The following is a 22,681-nucleotide window of genomic DNA, read 5'->3' on the forward strand; positions in this document are numbered from 1 at the left end:
AAAAAAAAAAAAAACCAAACAAAAACAAAAACAAAAAAACCAAAACCTTTTAACTCTTCCTCTTCATTGCAGCCTGAATGATTCGACTCTGATCATGTCATTGATTAAAGCACCTTACTATTTGTAAATAGTTTGAATGTGAAACATAAATCTCTAAAATAACAGGATGGCTTGCATGGCGCTCCTATCCTCTACTCCGGCCTCACTGCCCACACTTTCCAGATAGACTGTTACTGCAGCTACTTGGAACATCTCTCTGCTCCCACCAAATACTCCAGACCTTTAAAATCTAGTCTACCAATCGTCATCACTATTTGTTGTTAGCATCCTCTGTACCTGGATTATCCTTTCTGTCTTAGTCACTTCTTTTAGGATCACTTCCTTGTTCATCAAATATGTACTGAGTATACTTTTGATCTAAAATCAAGTACCTTACACTTCTGTCACAGAATCACTTGCTTACTTGTATTCTTTATTCAATCATAAATTCAATGAAGATAGAGACTAAATATGTCTTACTTATCCATATACTTTGGCATGCTGGAATATCCTCTATTCTTAAAAAGATGGAAAGAAATAAGAATATTGAAGAATAAATAAGAACAAAGGAAGGGAAAGAGGAAAGTAGGGAGGGACGGAAACATAAGCCACAACAAACTTTTATTCCCTTTCCTTTCCCTTTCTTTCCTATTTATTTATTTATTTATTTATTTATTTATTTATTTATTTACTGAGGCAGGATCTCTCTGTGTACCCCTGGCTATGTCCTGGACTAGCTCTGTAGACCAGGGCTTAAGGAAAGGCTATGTGTGACTAGTCTACCAAACAGTAGATACTCATTGCTTCATTGCTTGGAAGGAAGCCTTAGGGGCAAGAATCAAAATTTACTTCAGAATTTCCAACCCAGTTCAGCTCAAAGCCAGGACAGGGCAACATTGCCTAGTTCCACCTACTGCCGAACCAAATCAAGCTCAGACTCTTTTTCTTGTTCTCTAGCTTAAAGAGTCACTAGGCTTGGGGAGAAAGAGGCTGCACAGTTATGTTCTAAAAATAGATTTATCAAGTGATTATAAATTATGATCATTCCTAGTTGAGCCCATAAAGCCTTTTAAAGAACACTGTAGATACCTACTTCCCCAGGTGACATTTGCACTTGGTTAACTGCAGAACAGAGGATAAATGCTACTACAACTCACCTTGAGTCGCTTTGCTAGGGGAAGAGAGGAAACAGCATCTCTGCTTTTTAAGTCAGACAGATAAGAAGACACTGCTGACTCTTTAACCTCTGGCTTTTGTGCAACTCCAATCTTACCTATTAAAACAAATCACAGATTCTTTTCTGCTCACTTTTGTTTTTGAAGGCAGGATCTTGTTACACAGCTCAATCTGGCCTGCAACTCAGCCTTCCTGCTACAGCCTCCAAAGCACTGGACAGTAGACTTGCCCAGATGGCAGAAGAAATTTTACATTTTTTTGTATTACATTTTTTGGTAGTATTAAAAAACAAAACTAAACTAAGTGTCTTTGAAATGTCAAATCTAACAGTATTTTCATGTTTTCCCTACCACAAAGGAAAACTATTTGGAAAGTTTTAAGTTGAATAATATAAATATCATACATATAAAATTAGCATGTGATTATTATTCACTAAATGCACTTTTTTAAATTCATTTTTGCCTTAATTGTGTGTGTGTGTGTGTGTGTGTGTGTGTGTGTGTGTGCACATGAGTGCAAGCACCCTTGTGTGGCAGGAGAAGGGGGTCATAGCCCCTGGAACTGAAGTTGTAGACTACTGCTGTCGGTGATTGGAACTGGACTCAGGTCCTCTGCAAGGATTTTGAAATAATCCTAACAACACTCACAGCAGTCATGTCCACAAGAATGTTTATTTTTACAATGATGATGGCATTCTCGGTTCCCAGTTTTTTCCCAGGTAGCCATTCCTAAATTAATATAAAAGAGAAATTCATTTGTTATTATAAATACTATTATAAATTTAATACAAATACTTTCAATCCATTCTTTTTTACAAGGTAGTAGCAAGAATACAACTTTTATATTTTTTCAAATATTATTCTATACAGTTTTTAAAAAGATATTTATAGTAGCAATCTCTGTCCCACCCATCCTAGCTTCTTATATTGAACATCTAGCTACCTATAAGCTGCTTTTGACTTCTCTACTGTAAGTACAACCATATACAGCAGACTATCAACAACATTTTTATCCTTATGGAAATAAGAATGAAAACAGGGAATTTAAACTTTGTTCTGTACTTAAGGCTGAGCATTTGGAAACAAGCAAATCTCACAGCATTTTGAGGGCATCCTGACTGGTTAGTAAATAGGACATCATATAAACTTAGTGAATTATAAATAAATGCTTTAGGAACATAAAATTTGCTACAAAAATTCAAAGGAAGAAAAGAATACTTACAGCTTGGTGTCTCTAACCTATAACAAATCTATCTACATATATAATTTATTAATCACATATATTATATTGATACAAATTAATATCTCTATATGTAACTATATAAAAGTACTATCTAACCATACCTGGGTTTCTGTGCATGCTCAGTAAGCACTCTACCACTGAGCTGTATATCCCCAGTCTGCTTTCTTCCCTTTTTGGTTTTAAAAAGCATCAGGGTGGCCTGTGCTGGCCTTGAGCTCCTGAGCCCCCTACCTCAGTTCACCAAGTACAACTGCTACCAGGCCTCCCACATTTACTATGTTTTAAATATATTTTTCTTGGTCTTGGTTCTGACTAGTAACATTGAAGAGGGGAGAATATTTTAACTGTCCTTATAGGATAGAAGCAACTGGACACAGACTTGTCTGGAAGGGGACAAGGAGAAAATATTCCGTGTAGAGGTGACTGTAGTCAAAGAGAGTGGGACACAGTCTTTGCTGGAACACAAATGTTAAGTGACCTGGAATACTGTAGAGCACTGAAGACCTTATGACCTTCCTTGGCCTTTTTGTTTTCAGTGTCCTTGTTCAATCCTTTCAAGTCATGGCATAGCTAGACACTTAAAAGTCTATCTGTAGCAGTCCGGAGAGACGGATGAAGCTTCTCACTACAAAGGCAGGTGTCTGATCTCTTTGAGGACTTGGATGGTTGGTATGTTAGGTACTCTATGGTTGGGATATAAAATGTACTCCCAAGGCTCACATGTTGGTCCCTAAATGGTGACTGATGCATGTAGGCTCTTGCCATCCTCTGTGGACCAATTCATCCAGCTCGGGTTTTATAACCCAGCACCATCAAGAGTGATGCTAGGACATGGGGTCTAGCTCCATACACATGCAGAGGCATTGCTTTGAAGGACTTATCTTGTCCCCAGCTCCTATGTGTTTCTTTCTGCACCTAGATGTCTTCAATAAGCAGCTCTGCCCTACCATACCCTGATCCCAGGGCTCACTACCTCACCACAGACCCAGAACCACTGCAGCCCGCTAGCATGAGATAAATCTATTGAGCTGAAATAAATCCTTCCTCAGTTAAATTGTTTCAGGTGTCACAGCGACAAAATCTGTGTAGCACTGTGTTAGTCACTTGTCTTGATGCTGTGACAAAACATCTGACAACTGGAGACAGACAGCTCAGCAGTTAAGAGCATGTACTGCCTCTTAGAGGACCCAAGCTCACAGAAGCCAAAGTGACTCACAACTGCCTGTAATTCTCACTCCAAGGAGATTCAATGCCTCTGTCCTCTGTGTGCACCTGCATTCAGGTGCACATACCCACACACCGAGCACATTCACTTCCTGAAACCAGAAGTGTGTCTTTTTGTGATTGTAAATCCAGTCAAATTCACAGGGAAGATTAATTATCACATACAAGTGCCAATAAAGTATTAATAATAAATCTCTGGCATCTGAAAGTAAATAGTTGTACTACAGTGTTCTCAACTGAACATGACTTGGAAAATACAAACAACGTTCAGATAAAGCCATTTTGTGACCACAGTAAAAGACAGAAAAAAAAAGTCTGTATAATTATTTCTCAAACTAGAGATAAGAAAATCTCAAGAACTACAAAAATAATGGAACATCCCCATCTTCTGGCTAATACAGATATCTACTATACTGTTAAAAAAAATCTATTTCCAGAATAAAAAGTGTTAAGGCCAGGTGTGGGGTATGTGTGTCGCCAAAGAACAACTTGCTAGAGTTGGTTCTCTCCTACCACACGGATCCCAGGGATCCTTTAGATTGCACTTTGTCTCCAGTTTGTGCATCTAGTCACAGACTTGCCTTCTCTCTAACTATTCTTATTTCTCACCTATGGCCTATTATTACATTTTATAGTAGCAAATTGATGCTTAATTTCTAGGAGGCTGTTATTGTTTATTACATTCTGGGATTGTCCCATTGTCTTTCATCCACTTTTGTTAACTTTGAGGTTTTCCATGTTCCACATTTTCCTAAACTATCTGGTCATTCTTAGTTGTCTTCTACTGTGTATGTGAGAAACCTAACTCATAGCAGATGAAGAGTACATGCTTGAAATATGGGTTTAATATAGAGAAAACTGGGAGGTTCTGATCTCTGTCATCAACTTCCAAGAGCCTTTTCTCTCAGGCATTTTGCCTCTAGAGTTATGGTAGCTGTGCTGATTCTACCCAAAAAGTTCATTTAACTCACTTAGAGAAAACCTACTATTTAGGGGGTGAGATATGTTGTCATAAAGCTTCTTCACTGAAGATTTTCAAGAGCTGTGTTTTGAAAAGCGGCCACAAGATGGTGCACCAGGACAGTGTATGCAACTGTGTTCTCCTTAGCAGAAATTAACTGGGGTCTAGAAACTTGACAGGAATTCTGGGGACTCCTCAGTATTTCATGGCAGGACCCTAAGGTCTCATTAGGAGTGAGGAGTGTATGCTCTATCTATTGATGAAATATCGTTTGGCTATCTCGTAAGTGCTGTTGATGGGTAGTGTAATTCGTTCTGAAGCTCTCTGGCTGTTTTAGTTTGGACAGCCTCTGTAGATGTGACAGTGAGGTAGTTAGTGAGTCTCCCCCTAATATTATTGTGTCAGGACCCATGTGAACTTTGACAGTGAGGTAGTGAGTCTCCTACTACTATTACTATGTCAGGACCCATGTGATCTTTGATGTTATTACTGTTTATTTCAGAAAACTGTGGGCCCCACAATTCAGTACATGTTGGGGTACACTGTGCGAAGGTGTGTCTCTGTATACTAAATTGTTAATCTGTTCCAGCAGAGAGCTAAATGCTGGCAGAATCTTGGTATTGTTATTTTATGGCCCATCACCTGTCTCATTCTGTAGATACTTGTTCTTCCTCACCTGCCTAAGGCAGTCTAGAATTGTATCTGATTGGCTGTAATAAAGAGGTGATGGCCAATAGCTGGGCAGGAAGTGGAGGATGGATCTTCCAGGCAGAGAAATCAGAGGTGGGTGTGATGGTTTGTATATGCTTGGCCCAAGGAATGGCACTATTAGAAGGTTTGGCCCTGTTGGAGTAGGTATGTCACTGTGGGTGTGGGCTTTAAGACCCTCATCCTAGCTTCCTGGAAGCCAGTGTTCTGCTAGTAGGCTTCAGATGAAGATGTAGAACTCTCAGATCCTCCTACACCATGCCTGCCTGGATGCTGCCATGTTCTCACCTTGATGATAATGGACTGACCTTCTGAACCTGTAAGCCATCTCCAATTAGATGTTGTCCTTATAAGAAGAGGTACTTGGTCATGATGTCTGTTCACAGCAGTAAAACCCTAAGAGAGTGGGAGATTCAGCCAGCAAACAGAGGAACCAAAGCAGAGCACAAGAGGTAGACCTGGCCACATGGTGGAATGTAGTACCAGGATTGGGTTGGAGTAGTCAGGAGACTGACTTAATGTCTCAGGCAAAAGGCCTAAGCTTTAAAATGTTAATAAGCCTCTGTGTCATTGGGTCACTGGTGGGTCCACGAAAGTCCCCCAAAGGTACATAAATATGCTTATAGCCTCTGGATGAATGATTTCCTTTATTAATATGTGGTTATTGTTTTTCTGAGTAGTTCTTATTTGAAGTCTACTTGTCAATGTGGGAATGATTACACCAGCCTGCTTTTGGCTTTATTTGCTTGGTGAGCAATAGACTCTAAATTTTTTGGTTGTCTTTTCTACTTATACAAGTTTCTTGGGAGACAAGGGATAATTAGATCTTGTTTTTAAATCTAGTTAGTCCTTGTGATGGCTAATCCCTGTTATCAACTTGGCATAGCAGAGAAGAGAGAATCTCAACAAAGAAACTGTTTCTATTGAGTAGGCTGTGGGTGTGTCACTGAGGACATTTTCTTCGTCGTCAGTTGACATAATAGGGCCCAGCCCACTGTGGGCAGCACCATATTTAGGCAAGTGTGGCTAGGTATATAAAAAAGGCAGCTGAGTGGAAATCTTGGAAGTGAGCCAGTAATCAGAATTCCTCTCTGACCTTTTTTTAGCTCGTGTCTTCAGGTTCTTGCCTCAATCTTCTGTCCTGCTCTCCCAGATGTTGGACTGTAGCCTGTAAGCCACTAACATTTCCCTCGCCAAGGTTGCTTGTGGACAGGCTGTGTCTTTTCACTGATAAGTGAAGGGCATTTTTATTCAAGGTGCTGACGATGGCTTTTGCTGTGTTTTATTTTTGTTTTGAGTCTTTCATTTCTACAAACCGTTTTGAAAGCATTTCAATTAGTGAAGGGTTTGCTATTACTAATGATTCTATTGGTTGTTGTTCTGGATGGCTTGTTTATTGGTAATTCTTTTCCTCCTGCCCTGGTAGTATTGGATGCTTGCTGGCTTGCTGTATTGAGCATGATTAAGTATCTCTCAGTCCCTTCCAGGTCGTCTTTCTTCATATGAAGGGCATTCTCTCCTGTGTTCTGGTGGGTGAGTCAGTCTGTCTTCTTCCTCTGTATATACTATTTACTATTCTTTTCAGAATTTTTCTGTATTTCTGGCTTAGTCAGCATAACTTGCCTTAGCCTGTGCTTCTCTGGAATATTCCTATTTCTCCTCGATTTTAATTGTGTACCTTGTTGAGTACAACACTCCTGATAGTTATTTACTTTCAGGACTTGAATTGTGTCATCTTCTGCCTTCCTCACTCAATACTCAAGGTTGCAGATGACACATCTGAATGGTATTCTGATGTTTTCCCTCCTTACAGTTGTTTGTATTGTTTGTATTTTTGACATTTTGACTATGATAAATCATAAGGTTCTTTTTTTTAAGATTTATTTATTTATTTACTTATTTAATCTACTTTATGTGTATGAGTACACTGTAGCTGTACAGATGGCCGTGAGCCATCATGTGGCTGCTGGCAATTGAACTCAGGATGGCCCCACTCGCTCCGGCCCGCTCGCTCAAGCCCTGCGTAATATACTGTAGCTGTCTTCAGATGTACCAGAAGAGAGTGTCAGATCTCATTACGGATGGTTGTGAGCCACCATGTGGTTGCTGGGATCCGAACTCAGGACCTTTGGAAGAGCAGTCAGTGCTCTTACCCGCTGAGCCATCTCGCCAGCCCCATAAGGTTCTTTTTTGGTCAAATCTATTTGGGGTTCCAAATACTCCCTTTGTTTAACTGTCAATTTCTTTTTGTAGATTTAAATTCTCAGCTATAATTTCATTAATAGATTGTCTAAACCATTTGACATGATTTATCCTGTAGATTCTTTTTCTTTTTCTTTTCTTTTTCGAGACAGGGCTTCTCTGTATAGTTCTGGCTGTCCTGGAACTCACTCTGTAGACCAGGATGGCCTCAAACTCAGAAATCCGCCTGCCTCTGCCTCCCAAGTGCTGGGATTAAAGGCTATCCTGTAGATTCTTAGGTTTAGTCTCCTGAATGTTTCCTGGAAGTGTCAGTCATGTCCATTAAATTTTCTCACTTTATGTCTGTCTGTATGTGTTGCTGTTTCAACCCTGTTCTCCACCACTGAGCTTTGTTCTTCAGATTGGTTATGTCTGCCAGGTGGATTCTGCTGGGTTTTTGTTTGTTTCCATTTCTAGAATGTTTTTCAAGCATCTCAATTTCCTTGATGATTTTTCCTCCATGTTATTGACTCTTTCATCTACTTTGGTAACTTTTTTGTCTAAGTATTGAGCTGTTTTTAACTTTCTTGGTTAAATCTTGAAGTAGATTCCTTATCTGCTTGCTTGAGTCCTCAGTCACTGAAGAAGGGTGTTATAATGGAATGCTACCTCATATTTCTAAAGTTTCTTTGTACTTGCATATTTTCTGGAGTTTATGTGTCCTCTCATTTGTGGTCCCCCTTCTTCTCATTTGTTTTAAGGTGACTGACTGTTCTTGGTTGGGTTATCTTCATTTGCAATTATGTTCAGGGGAACACTTGACTAAAGTAGCAATTTTGATGGTTTGTCAGCAGTCCCGGGGTTAGCTTAGTTCTGTCCATCAGGATATGGCTGTGATGCACATAGCTCCTCCCTATGTGGCACTATGAGAGAACTGTTGAAATGACTAGAGGCAAGACAAAAGGTTTAAGGAGCCAACCTGGTACACCTCGGTAATACTAAAATGTACAGAATACATTATCTTATTATCATATATAATACCTTATAAAGCATATGATACAGTATTTCCAACATTGATTCAGTAATGTATGACATTAGTTTTTGTGTGTAAAGTATAGCTTTAAAAATATTTATTGTTTACAGACTTACAATTTTGTTTCAGAATATAAAAGGAGAAAACTGAAATGAGGTATTGAGTATATAGTAAAAGCTATGAGTTGATTCTTGTTTAAAGTAGCTAGTGAGTATGACTAGATTCAGTACACACTTCTGTCTACATCAGTGTATACTTAAAATTACTCATAATACAAAATTAAATAAAAAGTTCACTTTCACTCTGTTCTGTTTGACCAAGTCTGTGGATTCCTACACATCACTGTTCTTCTCTAGACAATGGCCCTAGAAGTAAAGTACATACAAAGAGGAATAATGCATAGAAAAACTAATCAAATAATTTGTTGCCCAACTATAACCCTATTTTGAAAAACTATGAATCATAAGAGAGAATTCCTAGTATATATTATTAGTATAACATGCTGTTATTACTATATGAAACCCAAATATGTAATTCTAGAGAGCAACAACTTGAATGAAGTTATCCTGAAGTCACACTCCTCCCTGGTCATAGTTATGTTACTAGAAGCAGAAATCAACAGTGCTGTTTACCTTTACTGGGTCCTGCTGCAGTAGCTCTATCTGAGGATTCAGAATGAGAAATACCTGCTTCTGAGCTCCTTTCCATAGCTGTTTGATTTGTAAACTTCCTGGGTCCTAAATAAAAGACTGTAAATTTCTGGTGAATATCAAGACCAACTGGAAAGAGAAAAAGATATATGCAAAATCATATTAAGTCCTTACACAAGGCTATCTCTTTTATATCTCATATGGTTGTAACACTAGAGCTAAGAAGTACAGAAAATTAAAATGTTTTGAAAAAGGGCTGGAGAGATGGCTCGGTGGTTAAGAACACCAGTTTCTCTTCCGAAGGTCCTGAGTTCGGATCCCAGCAAACACATGGTGGCTCACAACCATTCGTAATGAGATCTGACGCCCTCTTCTGGTGTGTCTGAAGTCAGCTATAGTGTACTTACATATAATAATAAATAATAATAAATAAATCTTTAAAAACTGTTTTGAAAAGATTAAAATATGACAAATGAAAAGGTACACATCTACCTTAATAAAAGTTAAAATTCTATAATTGAAATTTAACTGTATTAGAAAACAATGGTTTATAAGTAAACAAATAGAACTGAATTATGCTATCGGTGTATATGAAGTTATCTCAATGTTTATTCATAGCAAGTATATCATTATTCTGTACCAGCAAGTATAAAGGAAATAAATCTTAAATGCTGTCACATTTTTATATTGATATCACCATTATTTCAACTAACTTACCATAATCAGAACTAATTAGATTAATGCTGAGATCTTCTGATGTAAGAGCTCTCTTCACATCAATTTTTTTAACCCAATTTCCACTTTTTAACAAGACAGAATCCCTAAAAAATAGTAATGTATAATTTAATATGATTGAAACACTAGATAAACTAATATATTGATTTCAAGGACTAGATTTTTTTTAAGGTAGGTCCTGAATTCCAATTACAATTAGTAGTAGACAATTATGAAAACTACTTTCACCAAATTCTGAGAGGAAAAATAATGTGTCAGTGGAGTTTTTTTGTTTGTTTGTCTCCTCAAACTTGCTCTGTAACTAAGAATGGCCTCTAATTCCTGCTCCTCTGGCTTCCACCTCCCAAGTGCTAGGATTATAGGCATGTTTGTCCACAAATGACAGTGGAACTACCTTGACCAAAGTTATTTTACCAATAGTTGATCCCAAGTTGCACTGACTCATTTGAGGCCAAATAGAAATATATAGTTCTTATCAGTAAGACATGAGTTGCTTCTAAATCAATACCACTTAAGTGTGATTGTGTACAATCACTTCAACAATCTTTTAAATTGAATTTGAAATAGTTTGACACAGACAAACAAGAAGAAACTTATTATTGAGCCGAATTCATTCTCATAGTCCCTAGAAATAAGGATTTATACAGTGGTATGTTCTACATGTGCCAGGTTAGCTGAAGAAGAGCAGTTACTGTGAGGAGAACATCCTATTGCTCAGCTCCTTTAGAAATCTTGCAAGCATCCTCCTGTATCCTGACAACTAGGAGAGCCTGGATTTAGAGTCTCTGCCATTCCCAAACTTAGTCTGGTAGTAGCAGTGACTGCAGGCTCTGGTGTGAGAACATTTAGGGTCAATCTAGTTATGTTATCCCCTACCTACTAGATGCTAGCCAATGTGACTTAAATGTTTGTCTCAAGCTTCTCCTCTAAAAAAATGTGAATTATGATGCATCTATGTCATACATATGCTAAGCAATTCAGTATTTGGAGCCTATTAATACTACAAAAGGATTAGCAACCAAGGAAACTACTATCTTTAGAGTTTACTTATGATATTCTGAGGGGAAAAATATCTGAAAGCAGTTGGCAAGAAACTTATTAAGTGGCCCACTAGAGGAGTAGGCATATGGAGGGCCTCTCCTCTATGGTTGCTCTGATTGCCTGTATTCTGTAATGGAGCAATGCTGTAGCGCTGTAACTGAGGTGCAGTGGGTGTTTCCATGGTACATTGGAGAGGGGTTATATTCTGAGCTGACTAGAAGACTGTATTCATGGAACAGCAAGGCCATGAAGGAAGAAAAGCAGCAGAGTCAGAAAGGCCCGAGTCCATTGTTCTGTGTTACAAATCCCTCCATGGTGACAGGCTTTAAAGTCCTTCATTTAATTCTAAGTAGAATGACCTTAAGCAATACATCCAGAGTTAGTATTGTTCTTCCTTCTCTTGAGGAAAACTTGCCCCACTGTTACATCAGGAAACTGTAATTTAATTATGTGATCTAATTACTGTATCTTCTAGTAAAAATTTCACATACAATATATTTTAAAAAAAGTCAAGTAGCTATTTCATAATTACTCACATAATTTTGTGCTTAAAAACGATGTGGTTATCTGCATCACCTATGATTAAGGAGGCATAGTGAAAGTCTGGTGCTGTTCTTTTAGTTTGCAGCTGCTCAAAGTTTCTTAATATAATGGTAACCAGTATTTCTGCCTTGGTATCACTGTATCTTGCAATCTTCAAAGGACAGAATAAGTAGTCAATGCTTTAAAGTCATCTCACTGTTCACACTCCACTTCAGTTGTAGTAATGGAGCTTCACTTGTAAAATACTCACCTGCTCTACCTCAAGCTCATACTTAGGCAGATATGCCACAGCTTCTTTTATCTGCGTCCCGAATGGCGGGTGTCTATTTAAAATCTAAACATAATACATACTCTTATCACAAACACTTAAAACTCTTACTGAAATATTTTTTAGACTTCACAGGTTTAATAAGGTTTCTCACCCCAAACCTCTGTAATTGAAATACTTGTGACTATGAAGAAGAAAATATGTTTTTGTGTGCTGTATATGGTCATGTATGTAGGTATGTAGGTACGTCTTCCTCATACACTGGGTGTCTCCCTCAGTTGCTCACCACCGTTGTTCTCAGGAGACAGGCTGCACTCAGTGCCCACTGACTGCACTGGACCACCTGACCCCCATACCCAGATCTTCCTGCTCTCACCTCCTAAGAGCTGGAGTTACGGGCATGTGACTCTGGGTTTAGTTTCTGACATGGGTGCTGGGCTCTGAACATGGATCCTCAGGTTTGTGTAGCATGAACTTTACTGACTGAGCCATCTCTCACATCCAAACAAATAGTTTTAGTAGAAATGAAGACATTACACATTGGGGTTTGGAATTTAAATAGAATTCAGTAATGCTGGGAACACAGAATACTACATACCAGCTCAAGTTCTCTTGCATTTGCTTCTTCTATTTTTTTAAAAGAAGTCAAGCCTGCATTTACCATGGTATTTGACAATGATATGCCTGTGGGATATTAATCAAAGCACAGTTTTTAGGCTGTTTTAAATAAAATTTAAACAAGCATTTAGTAACTCCATTAATAAATACTTCTTTTAGCTGGAGATGTAGGTTGGTGATAGAACTTACCTAGCACATATAAGAGCCTAGTGTCAATCCCCAGGCCTGCAGAAAGTAGCTGCAAATCAACCCCTTTACAAAGACGCAGTCAACCATCTCATGGCTGAGTGTGTCTGCCTCACTGTGGCAGTGCTGAGCAGGTACAGGACTTGGAAGATAGGCCCTGTGGGACATCACTAGGACTCTGGGGTTCTACCTTCCTAAGTGGATTAGTGTTCATATACTGGAACTGCCTGGGGTTGCCCAAGCTAAGTGGGCTCTTGCATAGAGAGCAATGCAGGCATCTCCCCCAGCCTTGCTTCCTGTCTCTCCATGAGATCTCCAAGATCTTCACTAGTGAGAACGAGATAACAGTACCATGCCCTTGAAAGTGCAAAAAAGCAAGATGAATTACTTCATTCCTTTAAAAGTTTCCAGCTTCCAATGCCTTGTTATAGTAACATAAAATTGACTAACAACTTAATTTATATTTAGAATTCAGACTTTTAATGGAATTTTTGTGTTTTATAAAAGAAACAAAATCTCCCCGGTCTACATAACGATTCAACCCTCAGTTTTATTACATGTAAAGTATGATACTCCTATTTCCTTACTCAAATTTTCAACTATTCTTGGAAGATTCTTATACTCATTCTTAAGACACTGTCATGTCAGTGGTGAAAGGTGCCACCAAGTCTAACAACCTCAGTTTGATCCCTGGGACCCACATGGTAGAAGGAGAGAACCAACTCCATCAAGTTGCCCTCTGACCTCCAAATACTCAGTGTGACATGTTATAAACACACTCACAAACACACTTAAGTAAATAAATGTAATAATTTTTAAAAATACTGCCTCTAGTATTTACAACTTCTTAATGTTCATTTCTATACATTGTAAGTACCAAGAGAAAAATACATTCATACCTGAATTTTAAACAAAGGTGGCATGATTCAAGATAGGTCTATTGATGAAGGCTTTCTGAGCCAGTCTGAAATAAAGCAGGCTGTGTCTGCACCTAGCCTAGAGAGCGGCGGTTATAACTCCGCCTAGCAGCTCCCATGCATTTACAATGAAATGGCAACTTTGTTTCTGCAGCTGAATTCTCTTAGCTGCATGATTGACCCACATAACTGCTTCCATTTAGTGTCCTGCCCCTTGCTTCTTACAGACTGTTCCTCAGTCATATTTGCTATTCTTTTGTTTGTTTTATTTATTTTATTTTGTTCATTTTCCCCTTGGATTATTTTTTTTTCGCTTATGCTTTCAGAAACTATAATTTAAAATTCATACCCTCTTATGATAAATTTATGCAAATCCTGTTTAAAGAATACTTTAAGAATTGTGTGACCTACTTTTCAAGATATGCATTTCTGATGAAGGTGTAACAGACATCTGGTTCTTTACCTCTGGGAGTCTCTCTTATTCATTCTTGAATCATACCTTCTAATCATAAATAATTGCTTAATATTCATTTGTTTCCTTCAAACCTATTCCTAATTTTAAAATTTATTTTGTTTAAATCACTATTGAAGTCAAGTCTTATTATCTTGTATTTCTCATGATTCTTGGTATGAACTTAGATTTTATCTTCTGTTTAGATTCTCTCAAGTTTGGTTTTTAGAATTACTCCTCTTTTATGTTCAGTGGTGATAAGTACCATGTAAAAGCTGATTGGTGATTCATAACTCTGGGAAAGATGGAATACAACAGACACCCGGGCTAATGCTACTCTAGAAAGCCAAACAAAGCAACCGGTGCAGAATAAAATTTATCAGATGCCATTTAACTAACTTCAAATCTTTCAGTAAGATGATGTTTTCTAAATGGTATTGAACCTTCTTTTCAAATCTAGAGTGCTTGCCATTATAGATGATAAGACATTTAGTTTGCTAGGCCTTCAGCATGACGGCTAATCTTCACTGTTAATTTGACTAGATCAAGAATCACCTAGGAAGAGCGGAGCAACACCCTGTCAGGCGAGAGCAGAGCAGAGCACTGGCTGCTTTTCCAGAGGACTATGTTTCAATTCCCAGCACCCACTTGGCTGCTCACAACCTTCTGTAACTCCAGTCCCAGGGGAGTCAACACCCTTCCTCTACCTCCAGGAGGCACTGCATGCATGTGGTGCACAGACACACACAGAAAAACCTCCCCAAACACACAAAATAATATAAAAACCCAAACCAAAACAAAACACCTAGGAAACACATCTATGGGTATGTCCATGATGGTAATTCCAGAGGGGCTTAACTGAAGAAGGAAGACCCACTCTGAATCTAGGTGGTACTGTCACATAGGCCACTGAATAAAAAGGAGAAAAAAACAAAACAAGAAAGCCAAGCACCAGCTTTCGTCTTTCTCGTTTCCTGATTGCAGATTCCATGTGAGTAGCCACACCACACTCTGCTGCCATGCCTTGCCCACTACAAAGGTGTATATCCATCAAACCATTAGCCACAATAAAGTCTCCTTTCTTAAGCTGATATTGTCAGTTATTTTGACACAGCAATAAAATAAGTAGTTAATATAGTGAAGTTTTCCAATAGGAATTTTTACTAGATTTTGAATTTACTAGCTAATCCCACCATTATCCCAGCTCCCAGAACTTTTTGGCCAGCTCTGTTACTCCCACTGACTTTGAATATCACAGAACAAAAAGTAGGACTTGTGGAGCATGGTAGCTCAGAGTTTTAATCCCAGCACTGAAGAGTCAGGAGGATCTCTGTGAGTTTGAGGCCAGGAATAAGCCAGCCAGAGAAACAGACAGAGAAAGGAACAGACAAAGATAGACAGTCAGACAGACACAGAGAGATTTAAAAAATCTGCTTGAGATCTTTGTTCAAAATAAGAAAGTTGTGGTTAAAGGGATGTCTCAGTGTCTAAGAGCATGTCCTGCTCTTCAAAGGACCTGAGTTTGGTGACCAGAACCCATGCTGGGCAGCTCATAGCTCCCTGTAACTCCAGGTCTAGGGCACCTGACACTACGCACTCTCCTCTGTAATCTGTGGGCACCTGCACACACCTGGCATGCATACATTAAAAATATATATGATAAATATTAGTTTTAAAAAGCTTGTGATAGTGAATGCTTGTGATTTCAACCTTCAGAAGACTGAGCCAGGAGGATCACAAATTCTCCAAAGCAGAACCTATTATAAAAATAGAAGAAACAAAAGGGTTGTGGTATACTCATGCAGCTTGTACAAGGACCTAGGTCTGATCTTTAGCACTTGAAAACAAACAAACCCACTGGGCGGTGGTGGCGCACACCTTTAATCCCAGCACTTGGGAGGCAGAGGCCGGCGGATCTCTGAGTTTGAGGCCAGCCTGGTCTAGAGTGAGTTCCAGGACAGCCAGGGCTACACAGAGAAACCTTGTCTCTAAAAACAAACAAAAACAAAAACAAAAACAAAAACAAAACAAAACAAACAAACCCAAAGCAACCAAACGGTAACTCCTAAAGATCCATCATATCATCTTTGGTTTGGATAGGTGGTTTTGGTGTTTGTTTGTTTGTTTGTTTTGTTTTGTTTTTTGGGATCTTTTGAGGCAAAGTTACTCTGTATAGCCCTGGCTGTCCTAGAACTCACTTTGTAAAGTGGCCTCAAGATGGCCTCAAACTCAGAGATTTGTCTACCTCTGCCTCTAAGTGCTAGGATTAAAGGCATATGCCATCATGCTAGTTTTGAGACAGGATCTCATGAATTAATAGTTCAGACTGTCCTTAAACTTACTACCATAATAAATTTTGTCCTAAAGCCCTGGTCCTTAGGCCTCTGTACCCTGCATGCAGGGATTATAGGAGAGCACCATCACAACCAGTTTCCATTATATATACCTTCTAATGTCCCCACAAACACATACAAGCAAAACCAACGAGGCTGCCCATCTCTGCATTACTTCGGAAGTGAGGTCACAAAGTCAAGATAAGAAACTTGAAAAAAAATACCAGAATTCTTCAGTGCAGTTTTTATGGCATGTTGCAGTATTTTAGGGCATGCCCTGCACTATGTCCTAACAAAAAGTAGTCAGGAACAGCATTCTGTCCCCAGAAATGCTGGGATGGAAACTAATAGCTTGCTATTACTGAAAACAGAATTAAGATACAAATAAACGAATTAATTTTCTAGTGTACACAAGATCCTGAGTCTAATCTTAATAGCTTTATATCTTGTTATTAACAATATAGTAAATTATTAATTATAGAAGTAAGAGATAATAAACCACAGTCATCTAATTACCAAAACAAAATTCATTGTCAATAAAAAAAAACAAACTTCAAAATTCGAATTATAAAATTAGATTTTGTAGTAAAATTTCCCCTAATTGATTAAAATAATAAATACAAAAAGCCAATCACTAGGCGAGGAGGCAGGACTTCCGGGTGTTAGAGAGGAAGAGGGAAGGCAGAAGGAGGGAACTTCCTTTTGGTTGGTGGGAGCAAGGCACACACAATGTAGACCAGGGGCTGTTAGTTCGGTGGCAGAATCCACCAGAAGATTTCTAACATACAATAGTTGAGAAATTTAGGATGCTAGGTTCTGCAGCCAGTGATTGTGTTATCTGTTCTCAAGTACAAGCACAGTACTTTAAAAGGCATATTTTCCTTAGAAATGTACAATCATCATAAAATAATATTATTAACAATAATATAAAAGAAATTGTAGACAAAGACAAAGAGCCTGTCTGTCTGATACCTACCAATTTTATCCAGCTGTTTAGATACATGTTCAGAGTTTTCCCAGAGTTTACACTTAAAACATTTAGCTAAAATCACACTGTTTAAAAGCACAGCAAACTTCTTTTCTTGAGCAGCCACAAAATCTGACAACCCTAAAACAAAGTTTCCAATATTAAATATAGCATATTAATTTACTGGAAAAATGTTGAAAATCCATTAATGATTTAACATACATCTTGCAATTCGTGAGCCACTTCTGAAAATCTTCGAGGTATCTTGTGTCAAAGAAAAATCTTGTATAGGAATGCATCCTAGCTGAGCCTGGATAAGACTGGGAAAACATGGTTCATTATTTCCTCTCAAAGATTCCAGGACTTGACATGGACTGACTTGACTATTCCTTACTATTTCCCTCTGCCTTGATTTGTACAGTGCTAGAGATTCTGTTGGTTTCACTATTGTTGCAAATCCTTGACCTCCTTTTCCCAACCACAAAAAGTGAGTTCTCATTATCTTCTTATACTTTTTTAAGTTAGTTTCTCTCTGTCTCAGAAATCTCAAAATCTTTAGCAAAGAACTGATGAAGTGCTGGATGAGGTTCGTTTGAATGCTGTATGAAGGTCATTGGGGTATTTGTTAAATTACTGGAGCAAACTACTTTTAGAGTAACATTTTACATTAATAACAATGCTCTATTAGTAAGTAGACACTTTTTAAAATCAAAAGGTGGAACTCGATGAGTCCGAGGCCAGCCTGGTCTACACAGCAAGTTCCAAGATATCTAGAGCTATACAAAGAGATCTGGACTCAAAAGAAAAATTTAAACCATAATGCACTGTGAGTTTACTTTCTGCTGTTGTCTTCAGTAGAAAAAGAAATGTCACACTGTCAAGATAGGTGCATGGCAAGTAGGTAAGGACTGGTTGGGGAAAGTGTGTGCACTGACTGGGATAAAATACTGATTCAGTGAGGACTGGTTTCAACGTGCTAAACCACACTGGTTTCAATACAAATGGCTATAGAATTAGTCAGCGTTATATGGTTCCATACCATATCCTAGCATTCCACCAAACAAACATCTGTAAAAGAGAGTAGCGAGTGTTGAAGAGGGAAGATTTAGTAACTAAAGCTGTGAAATAGAGCAGGACTAAAAGCTTACAACTTAAAGTACATTTCAAAGCTAACAGGATTAATATCTACTTGGTGATCCGATGTGAAGTTTAGCAAAGCAAGAGATGCAAGTAAGAGCTGTGAAAGTTGAACAGTTAGATATCACATACTCATCACCGTATATAAACTTTGAATTAGGAGAAGACATCTGCATACATGCATGCCATCTTTTCTTGGCTACACTCAAGATGTACATAAGTAGAATATATATATATTAATATATATTATATATTATATATATTCTACTATTATAAATATTATATATTCTACTTATATAATATATACTTGTATATGTTATATATGTTTATATATATTATATATTCTACTTATATATAACATACTTATATATGTTATATATATTCTAATTATATATAAAACATATATATATAATGATATGAGTGAAACTAACTGTAAAGTCACCAACTTTCAAGTTCATTGCCTTAAGAAAAAGAATATGTTACCTAATTTAAGGTAGGCTTGGAGGAAGTGCTTCAGATATAAAGTGTTCTTGTCTGTGAAAAATTATCGTGACCTGATTTGACATAGAAATTGATGCAACAGAGTACTCAGGAAACCACCGTCAAGAGCTCCATTTCCAGCTTAGTTCTCACATAGAAACACCTTGGCCAAACCATAGCACATCTAAATCATTTCATCTGTGCAATAGCAATATGGTCTACAGCTTCTGAAGCTGTTTAGCTTACTACAGAAACATAACTAAGTAAGAGCATTAAGTTCTGTTCCAAACTACAGATCTGCATGAAGAATTGAAGTGAGAAGACTTTTAAGAATATCTGGGACATAAAATTGACTAGGAGATTGGAAAATATCTTAAAGAAAAACATAAACTTCTCTAACTTAAAAAGATAAAAGTTCCTGAGTTAACTGGCTTTACTGGGTTACACTAGAAAAATCATTTTACTGGCCAGGCATGTGGTCCACCCGTTTAATTCTAGCACTTGGAAACCTGAGGCAGGAAGATCTCTGTAGGTATGAGGCTAGCCTGGTCTACAGAACAAGTTCCAGGACAGACAAGGGTATAAAGACAGACCCAGTCTCAAAACAAAAGGAAAACAAAACTAACAAAAAACCAAAAACCTTGTTACTTTAACTCACATCATTTAAGTCAGACCTAAGTACCAAGGCCTAAATACCCAGAAAATCAACACTTCATAGCAGAAAAGTATATCACTGCATTTTCAGTTACAAACTGGGCAAAAGGCTCAGGCCACCATGTGCCTTCGTTTATAAATGCAGTTGTTTCCCAGGAAGTCTGCACTCTTGGCACACTAACCATCCATGCAGATGTGACTCCCGCTCTGGGGTCTCTTCCTGTCCATCTCTCCTAGACTCCATCACTGCTGAGTTTCAATGGTGCCTGTTATTTTTATCCACTCTTCATCCTTGCTAACTTGACATCCCAATTAGCATAAACATTTTCTTTCTAATTGTCTACCTTGCCTCAACAGAATATCCTGTCCACAAGTGACTTTTGTAGTTAAATTTTTCTTTGTTTCCGTCTTTGCTTAACTGACCTTCCTCCCCCCTCCCTTCTCTCTCCTTCCCTTCCATAGCAGTGGACTGAAGGCAGGGTTTGCACATACAAAGCAGGCAATCTACCACTGAGTTACATCCCCAGGCTCACAGCTTATCTTAAAGTCTGAAACTTCTTGGAAATTGATTTAACATATAATCCTGATTCCTTATTTTTCTATAAACACATTATTTTTTTTAAAAAAATAAATTCAATTAAAGGAAATAAATTTTAAAACTGAAGAGGAAGCTGGGATGGTAGCTTACACCAGCAATCAATCTCAGCACACAGGAGGCTATGGCAGAAAAAAGTGTGAATTGTGAGAAAAGCTGGAACTATACATGGAGCCTTTGTCTCAAAATAAAATAAAATAAAGTAAAGTAAAATAAAATAAAAAAAGGGAAGAAAAGCCCTCATACATATGAATCACAAACCAGTGTGCAGTAGTTTAAGTTCAACAGAAGATAAATTTTTATTACCAGTTTACTTTCATTTCTCTTGTTTTAATTCTCCCTGCCATTGGAAATCTGTAAATAAAACACACGGAAAACTTTTATTATTTAACTAATAAAACCTCTCAAGTTCTGTAAAAATATATGTAACTTCTGTACCTGATAGTTATCCGGTTTGGGTCTTTGTTTAAGGTATTTAATGTTCTCTTTTCACTTATCCTCAGCTGAACATCTAGAAACTCATTGCAGCTGGATATCATTGAAATCTAGAAAATAAAGTAAAAAGAGTAAAAAACAACAAAAAAGGGGAGATGCTAGATATACAAATGACATGAGAGAGAGATCAAGAGAGAAGGAAAATGAATTTCCGAGCTCTCCTAGGGACAGAAGGAAATTGGGAAATGTCCTGCTTCCTCTCTGGCTCCTACAGGAGACATCCCTAGTTCTGGTTACATCAAGTTCTCTACCTTCTCTGTGTTGTCTGTCCTTAGTGCACCAGTCTGTCCATGTGTCAGTTTGCGTCTCTTTGTAGTTCATTGTGTGAATGACTGTTGTTCTATGTTTCAAGTTGAAAAGAAACAATGGTTAAAGCTTTTTCTTCTGGCTAGCCACGTCTTGACTCAGTCTCAGTGTGCACAGCGGAGGCTGATGTAAGTTGTCCCACACCCTTAGCCAGGAGTGAAACACAGCAGGAGAGGCCCTGCTGAAAGCCTGTTTTTAAGAGGGGTCAGCAGCTTCTTAAGTTCTAAGGCAAATAAGCTAATAGTTGTTTTTTCCCAAGAAAAATCTCTGCAATTGTAATTATTGGGTTCAAGAGATGACAAAGTGCTTTTTCTCTTGAAATTATAGTTGGAAAAAGTAAAAATTCTTTGATTGGTCTAAATTTATAAGATTCGTGTAGCTGCTTCATTTGTTTTCTGACTGGTCTTAAAGGTATAAATATGCTCTGCATGTCTTGGTTATAGATTATTGGCTTATAAGTTATTGGGTATGATTAAAAACTTTTTAACATTGATAACAGAAAGTTAGCCTAAAACTGGTAACTTAGGGTTGGAGTCATTTTAAACAACAACACGTGGCATGAACCAGCCCAAGAAACCAGGCCTCTAAAGATATTTCTAAATTGGGATAATATTTTATGAAATTCTTATCGTAGAAATTAGACTTATAAGGGATAAGATTTAAAACAATGTCTCTTCAATGAAGCATTAAAAGTTGCACTATCGTACATTTATGTATAAGAATTGGCAGCTAAACTTGGTAACGTGACAGTAATACTTTTGGTATTGATTTTAAAGAGAATGGATTGTTTAAAATTGGGTTTTGCTTTCCAAAAGTTATGGTTATGCCTTAATATTACAAAAGAAACTTAAAAGGTATGGTTAAAATTGCCGGTGCTCCATTGGCTGCAGTTTGATCACAAGTTCAGGATTCTTAACTCATCTATATTTTGTAATTAGGATGATTGCAAGATTAATAAAAGTTAAAAACAGCTGCAGCCATTATGGACCTGCTGCTCCTTTTTTACATAAGCTTTAATTGGATAAAGAGGTAGAAGCAAAATTTAACCCTCCAAGGATGGAAAGGAGATCTCAGTGAGAATTTATTTGGTATCAAACAGGCTCCTGATGAACTTTTTCGGGATTCTGTGGATAGGCTACTAAAAACAGCTGGTAGAATTTTTGGAGAACCTCAAGAAGGGGTTCCTTTTACACAATTGTCTTATGAGAACGCTAATGTAGTTTGCTGCAGCCATCCAGTCACACAAAGCAAAGACAGACTTATCTGGATATATTCGTCTTCGTGCAGAAATTGGGCTCTCATACAATCAGAATCGAGCTGTGGTTGCTGCCTAGCAGGGGACTACAGTACGTACGAGCAATGCTTTCACAGCAACGAGGTTATAAGGAATGTTTTAAGTATAAGTCATCTTAGGAAAGACTGTCTAAAAATTGGAGGCATAGACAGTAGAATTGCTCCTCTGGAATCTGTCCTCACTGCCGGAGGTGTAATCTTTGGGCCAGGGCTCAGGCGCTATGCTCAGACTAAGAAATATTTACATTTGAGTTAATGCAAAACTCAGAGCAGCCTCAGCAAGGCTTGTGCGGCATTTCTTTTGTTTTACAAACCCTGCCTAAGGAAGTTTTGGGGCCTTGCCTCTCCTTGCCTCCAGGGAATTATTTTAAAGCAAAAACAGCACTATTACAAACCTATAAAGGTGTTGTTCAAAATAAAGTTTAAACTTAAAATTCATGAAAAGGCA

The 22,681-nt window shown here is 37.9% G+C and overlaps 1 protein-coding gene across 11 annotated transcripts in view; it reads right to left on the minus strand.

Moving 5' to 3' along the window:
- The window catches only part of Hfm1 (helicase for meiosis 1), an 87,399-nt gene that overhangs the window by 17,290 nt on the left and 47,428 nt on the right, over positions 1-22,681 (minus strand). For 10 of the 11 annotated variants that reach the window (XM_031337159.1, XM_031337152.1, XM_031337155.1 and 7 more), the window contains 11 exons: positions 20,578-20,684; positions 20,446-20,493; positions 17,496-17,593; positions 17,283-17,414; positions 12,400-12,485; positions 11,784-11,867; positions 11,527-11,684; positions 9,932-10,035; positions 9,197-9,343; positions 1,863-1,943; positions 1,197-1,312 (listed from right to left, as the gene is read on the minus strand). In XM_031337159.1, the coding sequence (XP_031193019.1) occupies positions 1,197-1,312; positions 1,863-1,943; positions 9,197-9,343; positions 9,932-10,035; positions 11,527-11,684; positions 11,784-11,867; positions 12,400-12,485; positions 17,283-17,414; positions 17,496-17,593; positions 20,446-20,493; positions 20,578-20,684 (1,161 nt within the window). The remainder of the gene's footprint in view (positions 1-1,196; positions 1,313-1,862; positions 1,944-9,196; positions 9,344-9,931; positions 10,036-11,526; positions 11,685-11,783; positions 11,868-12,399; positions 12,486-17,282; positions 17,415-17,495; positions 17,594-20,445; positions 20,494-20,577; positions 20,685-22,681) is intronic. The other variant, XM_031337153.1, reaches the window with a different exon arrangement.

This window comes from Mastomys coucha, unplaced genomic scaffold (genome assembly GCF_008632895.1).
Source record: "Mastomys coucha isolate ucsf_1 unplaced genomic scaffold, UCSF_Mcou_1 pScaffold22, whole genome shotgun sequence".
NCBI classification, from domain to species: domain Eukaryota; kingdom Metazoa; phylum Chordata; class Mammalia; order Rodentia; family Muridae; genus Mastomys; species Mastomys coucha.